The sequence below is a fragment of the Lycium ferocissimum genome, chromosome 2 (genome assembly GCF_029784015.1).
Source record: "Lycium ferocissimum isolate CSIRO_LF1 chromosome 2, AGI_CSIRO_Lferr_CH_V1, whole genome shotgun sequence".
Lineage (NCBI taxonomy): Eukaryota > Viridiplantae > Streptophyta > Magnoliopsida > Solanales > Solanaceae > Lycium > Lycium ferocissimum.
In genome coordinates, this window is record NC_081343.1 from 48,119,479 (window position 1) to 48,128,434 (window position 8,956).

An 8,956-nucleotide genomic window follows, 5' to 3' on the forward strand; every position below is an offset into this window, starting at 1 on the left:
TGATGTTCTTAACCCTACTAGAAATAATCACCTGGCAATGAGTTCAAGATTCTAAAATGTCAGTACCAAAAACTGATGAAGGGTTGCCGATGAGTTTAAGATGAGCAAAAAGTTGAGTCTTCTTCCACAGTTCCACCACTAAGATAACTTGCACAAAATAGTTTTTGTAAACGGGGTAATTTACATTAACACATACATTAAGATATATTAAAATACTAATTACTTCCATTAACACATACATACATCATACTTGATTAACCGTGATTAACAAAGTTAAACAGTACTTCCATCACGGCATTTATTATGCAAAGCGGTGCAACTATATATTACATAAGATGACTGAACTTTCTCCATATTAGTTTTCAGCCACTTGAGTTGCATCTTGAGAAGGAACTAAGGCAATCTGATCATCCAATATGAAATGGCAAATAGGCTTATCTCCGGGCTTAACGTTGAGCAATTGAAAAGGCAATGCCTTAGCGTTCATGGTTGCGGTATCCTCATGACACTCTGATACTGCATTAACTTTTGTTCCATCAGAACCCACCATAGAGACCATAAATGTCCGTGTGCTTCCTACACTGTGGCAATAATGTACCGCATATGGGTAAGCCAATTTGTGGCATATCACGCCTTTGCCATTTGCTTTCTCCTTCACTTCTTCGATGGTATATGTTTGCACCTCTGGAGTTTCCTTCTCTACTACAGTGGAAAGTGCTATAATATTATTTGTTCCCAGATAAGATGAGGTGAAATCAACCATTGATTCTAAGGAAGTGGCACAATATTTCTCCTCTCCGTTACCCGCTGGCTCCTCACACATTCTGATAGTTTTCTTGATCATTTTAGCACCTTCTGAATCCTTATCAATGGAAAAGTGATTTAGAATTTCTTCAATCTTGTCTGATGAGAAGGGGATGGAATCTGCAACTTTGCGAGCCAAAATGGGAGCTGAATTATAGTTTTTAAGAGATGGAAGGTTCATCTTTTTCCCTTGATGTAAATCTGTTTCAAAGAAGTAAGGGGTGACTGCGTAATTTTCATTAAGATCTTTGTTAGTATCACTATTATACAACGAAAGTGCTCCATATGGTTGGCGTAATTTTTGAACATCACCCTTGTCAGCTGCTTGATACCACATGCCCACTCCCCATGGTTGGGGTATAAATTTGTGCACATCGCCCTTGGCGGCTGCTCGAGACCATGGTTGGCGTAATTTTTGAACATTGCCCTCGTCAGCTGCTTGATACCACGTGCCCACTCCCCATGGTTGGCGTAATTTTTGAACATCGCCCTTGTCAGCTGCTTGATACCACGTGCCCACTCCCCATGGTTGGCGTAAGTTTTGAACATCGCCTTTGAAGGGGATACCGCTTGATACCACGTGCCCACTCCCCATGGTTGGCGTAATTTTTGAACATCGCCTTGTCACCGCTTGATACCACGTGCCCACTCCCCATGGTTGGCGCAATTTTTGAACATCGCCCTTGTCAGCTGCTTGATACCACGTGCCTACTCCCCATGGTTGGCGTAATTTTTGAACATCGCCCTTGTCAGCTGCTTGATACCACGTGCCCACTCCCCATGGTTGGGGTATAAATTTGTGCACATCGCCCTTGGCGGCTGCTCGAGACCATGGTTGGCGTAATTTTTTAACATCGCCCTCGTCAGCTGCTTGATACCACGTGCCCACTCCCCATGGTTGGGGTATAAATTTGTGCACATCGCCCTTGGCGGCTGCTCGATACCACGGAAACATAAACTATTATTGTTGTGTAAAACTTATGTAAAAGTAATACTTCCTATCACTTTATGTAAAATAGGAATATTTACTGGAAGTATTAGGTAACCTTATGTAAGCAACATGAAGTACTACCTATTACATTTTTTCAACTTTTTTCGGTTTTTAGAAAAAATTGAAAAGTAATTTTACACTATTAAATCACCTAAAATATGACTATAAGTAACTTCTCACAGAAATTAGGATTAGAAACTTAGGAAATAAAGCTGGTCGCATGCTACCAGCACCGGTTAAAATTCCACCGATATTGTATAAATTCGTTCACTTTGCCTGTATATTAGCTAATCCTATCTATAAGAGTACCCTTCCCACAATTTTGTGTACCCCCTGTGAAAACTTTCGAATGAATATTTGTAAGGAACTGATAAAATTCAGAATTAACTTTTAGAAATGATCTCTTTTAGTACATACTCTTCTATTTATATTTCTTCTTTAAACGTGGTAATAAAGGCATAGGTTAACAAATCTTTTCTGACACTATCTCTGAAGCGTATAATTTTGATTAAAACTGATGAATTATATCCAGAGAAAATTTTGAATAATTCAAGACCTACATAGTACATTGTTATTAACGTCATTATCATAATACCATCATCATCGTCTTCATTATCATTGATATATAATAACAACAATAACAGCAGCAGTAGCAGCAGCAGTAATAATAATAATAATAATAATAATAATAATAATAATAATAATAATAATAATAAAAAATAATTAGCGCATAACAATGGATAAGTGTAAGGAAGAGTAGTCTAGAAGAGCCATGAGCCATTCTTTTTTATCAAAAGGTAGTTTGCGAGTTAATTCCAATTAATTTCTTGAATAGTCATCCAAGTTACAGAAATGACTCGGTAAAGTCATTTTTATTTGTTTTACACAACTAAAGTCACTTATGTTTTACTTAGAGGTGTACAAAGCAAACCGATAAACTGCACCAAATCAATAAACCGAGTCAAACCGAGAAAAAAACCCGACTAGTGATTTGGTTTAACTTGGTTTGGTGTTGGAAAAAAAAAAAACCCGACCATAATTGGTTTGGTTTTAGCTAAAAAAAATCAAACTGAACCAAACCGATCCGACATTACTTGTATTCGATTTTTAAAATATTTTATACATAAAAATATTTACTTGTAATGTAATTTGTAAATATTTCTTAAATTTTTTCATAGTTTTTTGTCTTTTATCATATTATTTTAAGCTTGAACTTAGAATTTTGAATGCCAATCGCCTTTATATCCATGGATGTTAGTAACTCAAATAAAGTCCAAATCAAAACCAACTCAACACTAATGCTAACAAAAGAAATTCAATTCTAACACGAGGAATGACAATAATATTGGATATCTATTCTTTAGTTTTGCATCATTGGTTGAGAGTTTAAAAATACATAGCTTAATTTTTTTCTTTGTCATGTAATTAATACTTATTAGCCGTACTTATTTTAGCATAACTTAGTATTTAGATTAAAGTCATTTTCTTTATGGCTTATTAATTACCAATGCTTATTTAGCCGATTTTATTATCTTTGTTGTTAAATATTTTAATACGATGTCATCACCCATCTCACATTTTGTGTTATTTTCTTAAGAAATACTTGTATAGTCGTATCTAACTAGGACTAAAGAAGTATTTAAAGTAAAAGTCATATGTTTTGTATGAAGACTTTTTCGAAAAAAAACTCGAAAAACTCGAAAAACGAATAATCTGAGAAAACCCGAAGTTGAAAAACCCGAATTTTATTGGTTTGGTTTGGTATTTAAAAAATCCGAACCAACCCGGTCCATGTACACCCCTAGTTTTACTTATTGTCCCACAAAATGACTCCCACGTGAAAAGCACGAGAATGACATAACTGGCCGCTTATATTTGAAAGTAGGTCTAAAGTTATCCTATAAATATACCTTTGTGCATATTAAATCAAGACTTTTTGAATTGTAACAGCAAATTAAATAGAAAATATGGCATCTTGTTATTGATTTGTCGTTCTTTTGTACTTAATTGCCAGGTTGTTTATGAACTATCTTCGCCTTATTTAGGGTGTGTTTGTATGGAGAAAATGTTTTCAGAAAATATTTTTCAATATTCCTACCGGCCTTTGGTTGGCTAGTATCTTTGGAGAATATTTTCTTTAAAAAAATAACTTTCCGGGTAAAAGTGAGGAAAACAATTTTCATGTAAGTGACATTCCAATCATCCCCAATAATTTTAAATTCATCAAAATCAAGCACTTTATGTCTTTTGTTGATTTTTTAAGTGATCTTTTTTCGTCTTAGGAAAACATCCTGAGACACTTCATTGGAAAGCAAATTTTCAAAAACTTTTTTCAAAGATTTCTTAAGAAAAACTTGGATAAATATGTTTCAACTGGAAAATATTTTTGCAAGGTTTCAAAAAATTAATTACAAGAGCTTGAGTTTCTTCGGCTATTCATGTCAATAACTAGTTTAATTATCTTGTAGAGGGCGGAAGAAAGTCAATTACATGACACAAAGTACGATATAATTCAAATATAATTATACCTAAATTAAACAAAAGAGTAGATATAAAGAACATGCTATGAGAGAAGATAAGAGAAATCGCCGCAGCTAGGAAAATGAACATCCTTTAGTCTTTTTTCTTTTTATTTTTGTTACCAATTTATGTGAGTGATGAAAAAACTTGAAAAGCCAAATAAATGTGGATGTTCCTTAGAGAAGTGTGACTCGGAGAGATGCAGAGTAATTAATCTTAAGTAATTTACTCCATCCGTTCCAAAATAAGTGTTACCTTATCAAAAAAAAAAATCACCAAATAAGTGTCACTTTAGCAATTTAAGACGAAAATTGGCGAGTGTTTTCAACAATGCATTTAGCATTAAAGAAGTAGTCTTCTTTAATACTGTTCAATTCTCAAAAACATCTAATAAATAGAGATAGTTTAGTAAACTCCACATTGTATTTATTGATTTCTTAATGGGCGCAATTTTTGCTAAGGTGACACTTATTTTGGGATGGAGGAACTACTACATATTGATTTGCGAAAACAATTTCTCAGATAATTGTCTGCTGATTTTAACTGTGGGTATTAAGAGGAGACCAAAAATGCTTGGTTCTTATAAAATTAAAGGATTTAATATGCACAAAAATACATTTATAGAATAACTTCTGGCATACTCTCAAATTGAAGGACAATTTATATCATTCTCTAGTACTTTTTGTGTAGGAGTTATTTTGTGGGATAATGGGGAACTAAATTATTTTTGTAACTTGGATGATCATCTAAAAAAAAAGTAACTCAATTAATAATTACACTACTAAAAAAACTGCCAAAACTGACCTCTGCATAGGTCGGTAAACCTTGGTCGCTTCTGAAAACCGACCTCGTGAGGTCGCAAAATACTTAACCAACCTCCTGGGGTCCGTTTTAAAATTACACATTTATAAAATGCACTATACGGGAATCGAACTCCCCTCTTGATCATGGTAGGATACATTTTTACCACTAGACCGCTGATGCTTGTGGTTGTAAGACTTTGATTTTTTTTTTTTTAATACTCTTCAAAGTTATTTTTTCACGAGAACGACCTTTGGAGATCTGTTTCTTTTTCAAAAAAAAAAATTAATTGCAAACGCTGACCTAGGGAGGTCGGTATTTTGCAAAATATAATAATTAAAGAAACCGATCTCTGGAGGTTGGCTTTATTTTCAGAAAAAAAAAAAAGTAAAAAACCAACCTCCTAAGGTCGGGTATTTCCGACCTTTTTTGAAGTCGGTTTCTGGAGGTAGATTTTTACTGTTTTTAATTAATGTTAGCCGTTAAGACTTTTGCATGTCAGGTGTGTTTAATAGTTAAAATTAAAAAATAACTTGAGCTGGACTTGAACTATTACCAGAATAGTGTAGAGCATCCTTAATGGGTCTGGGCATAGGAGTGTTGGGCAGTTTGACCTTCCAATACACCTCAGGAGATAAATTAGCTGCATGACTTGCTATAAAAGCAAGCTTCATCAACACAACCAGGAAAAAAAATTAAATGTTCATCAGCTTCTTAATTAAATTTCATAATACATCCAAATAAATATAGAAAAGAATATTATTTTACTCACAGAAAGAAGTATGAAGAAGTAATGGTGATGCAACTCCATTGAAGTTGTAACTGAACTCAGTAGAATTAATTGCCAAAGGATTTAGAGCTAGGCTCATGAGGAACTCTGATGCAAAATGCTGTCCTATTTATAAGGGTATAGCAAGGGCATTTTTGGAATGTGAAATAAGTATAAAGGTATCCTTATCTTATGGAGTACTTGAGAGATGCTCTTTCCAGAGCTGAGAAACGTACTCTCTCAATTATTGTCCTACAATTATTTGTTGAGAGTTGGATAAAGTAAATTTTTATCAACAAAGTTAAATGTATTTTTACCATGATGACATGAAGAAAATTATAATCTTTTAATATTATATAGCTAGTCTAGTGAAGCCCGTGCTAAGCCTGGGCCCAAGATCAAGATAATATGCACTTCATAATCATTTTAATTGAAAAATAATAATTTGCATACGTTTTTTCGGCACATCTTTTTTAAGATGGTCGCTTCTAAATCATGCATTATTCATTAGTTAAGTGTTTTGATCACACAATTAGATAATTTACTAAAAGAATTGTTATAAGAAAGCAAGTTTACTAGGGATAAACAAAAATCAAAGAGAGAGATAACTTGATGTTTAGTAACATAATTTAAAGTATGCAAAATGATTTCAAACTGGCTATAATCATAAATTGAAAGGTCATTTTAATATTTTATGAATTTGTGAGCATATAATTTCTGGTTAGAGGTAGGAATAGCATGTTTTGGTATTTATTGATTAGCTACTCATAATTTCATGTGATAATGGTTTGTGCAAAAACAAAATTGGTGATTAAAGTCTACGTTTAGATTAAATTTAAAAAAAAATTGAATTCATTGAAACAAAGTTTAAGAATTAATTTAGTTTGTCATTAACTCAACCAATTAAGGATTACATGATTTCTGACAAATTAAATTGTTTGCAAGAAAAGAAGGATGTGATTATCAATCTATATAAATATATAATTGCAGGACAAAGGTCCGCTGACGTGACACTCTCTAGAGCCTAGAATACTATTTATCTTTTTTTCTCATTTTTTTGCCATTTTCTCGTAATTTTTTCATTAAAAACTTAATATTTAGGAGTCCAAAAGATGCTACTAAAACCAACCATCGCATTGAATCACATCGCTCACTTGGAAACCCAATCCCGCCCCTCGAAAGGTAAACCAAAAGCTAAGCCTCATTGTCTACAAGCTTCCCTTTGATCTAGTCAATTATATCATCCGTCTGCGCTTCAACATCTACTATGTATACATATCACCTTTTGTGCATAGTTATTTTTATTAGATGACATCATCACTATTCACAACTTTTTTTGCATTTTGAAGGGCTCAAAATTGATTATATTTGCCAAATTGATTATGTCAACCTAAGTAAAAATGAAAAAATATCTTGTTTTATTGGAACATGTTTTGGTACATGAAGTAATAAATGGCAAATCCAAGGGCAATTTGAAAGATCAAATCATTTTGATTGGGCCAACCAAATAGTTATAATGTAACTAAGTACTACAAAACTCATTAAATTGTCCCTTATATATAGTAGTAATTTTATACTAATCACCAAAAGGTCCCCCTTAGCCGGAAGTATTCGAATCACGAGAATGAAAATTATCTAGATATAATGTATTATTGTTTTTAATGGGTCTATCCGATGCGAATATGGATTAGTCACGGTAAGCTAAGAGGAGATAAAGAGAGACAAGTGAGGATATCTTTTCTTATTTCTTCAAAAATATGTTTTTAAGTTTCTACAATATGACTTCTCACAACTATTTATAATATCACCAAGAGAGTATACAAAAATAATACCACAAACATCACATTTGAGATCGTGGAGGAGATGGAACACAAGATATTAAGCATTTGAGATCATACAGAAGGTGGAGACATGATATTAACCATAGACATCATGAGGGAAGACCATGGATAGGTTGTTTCTTTAGGTGTAGTACATCCACCATATTATTTCATAACAACTTGTTAGATTTTGACTTCATATATCACTACTAAAAAAATAGGATTTTCCGACCCAAAAAAAATGGCAATTTCCGACCTCATGAGGTTGGTTTTGGGCAAAAAACGACCTAAAAACCGACCTCAAAATCAGGTCGGAAAATAGTGGGTCGGAATTATTACCGACCTCATGAGGTCGCAAATGAAGTTTTTTTAGCCGGGTATTAATTAAATAAAATACCGACCTCATTAGGTCGGTAAATTAAATTAATAATATAATGATATGAGTTTACCGACCTCCTGAGGTCGGTAATTTATATGAATATATGATATATTTTTTTAGATTTTCGTCATCGTAAGATCGATATTGTATAATTTTTTCAAAATATTTGCAGAAACCCGACCTCATGAGGTCGGTAATTTGTAATTTTTGGGAATTTTTTTTCAGAAAACCGACCTCATGAGGTCGGTAATTTGCAATTTCTAGATAATTTTGCAGAAAACCGACCTCATGAGGTCGGTATTCTGCAAAAAAATTGGTAGGATCCAGCTGCTCTTCCAGCTACCCCCCGGTCAAGATGAAAATAATTTTATATTCAACTAAAACCAGCTCAAATAGCTGCCAACAATTCACCAAACTACTAAAAAACATAAAACCTTAAGCTACTTCAACAAACACATATAACATATATTACAACCAACAATACGTCAAATTCAATTCGAAACTACTTCAAAGTTGAATCAAAACGTCATTCAAACATTCCGAAGAGACATTAAGCTACTTCAACATTCGCAAACATCTACACAACATTAAACTACTTCAAAACCTTTGCAAACATCCACAAAACATTAAACTAGTAGATCTACACTAAGTTAGTCTACAACATTAGACTAAGTTAGTCTACAACATTAGACTACTTCACCCCTCGCAAACATCCACAAAACACTTACACAATCCACAAATCCACCACAACATTAACATTCAAACATGCCTTTGTGTGTTTGACATGTGAGTCCCATCACCATCCGTACCACTAGATTGAGTATGGGGGTTACGAGCATCATCAGGACCCGAGGGAATCCCCCTCGAAGCAA

The 8,956-nt window shown here is 33.5% G+C and overlaps 1 protein-coding gene across 1 annotated transcript; it reads right to left on the reverse strand.

The window, feature by feature from the left end:
• Positions 1-205: 205 nt before the first annotated feature.
• LOC132041525 (BURP domain-containing protein 17-like) lies at positions 206-6,030 on the reverse strand. The gene is made up of 3 exons (XM_059432239.1): positions 5,889-6,030; positions 5,673-5,784; positions 206-1,128 (listed from the first exon to the last, which is right to left on the reverse strand). The coding sequence occupies exons 1-3, from the start codon at positions 5,925-5,927 to the stop codon at positions 356-358; spliced, it is 924 nt and encodes a 307-aa protein (XP_059288222.1). The 5' UTR covers positions 5,928-6,030; the 3' UTR covers positions 206-355.
• Between the last annotated feature and the right edge of the window lie 2,926 nt (positions 6,031-8,956).

Coding starts and splice junctions, on each gene's coding strand:
- LOC132041525 (XM_059432239.1), bottom strand. CDS start 5,927: ATGGAGTTGCATCACCATTACTTCTTCATACTTCTTTCT. Junction 5,785..5,888: donor ACTTCTTCATACTTCTTTCT/GTGAGTAAAATA, acceptor GTGTTGATGAAG/CTTGCTTTTATAGCAAGTCA. Junction 1,129..5,672: donor GGATGCTCTACACTATTCTG/GTAATAGTTCAA, acceptor TGTGGTATCAAG/CAGCTGACAAGGGTGATGTT.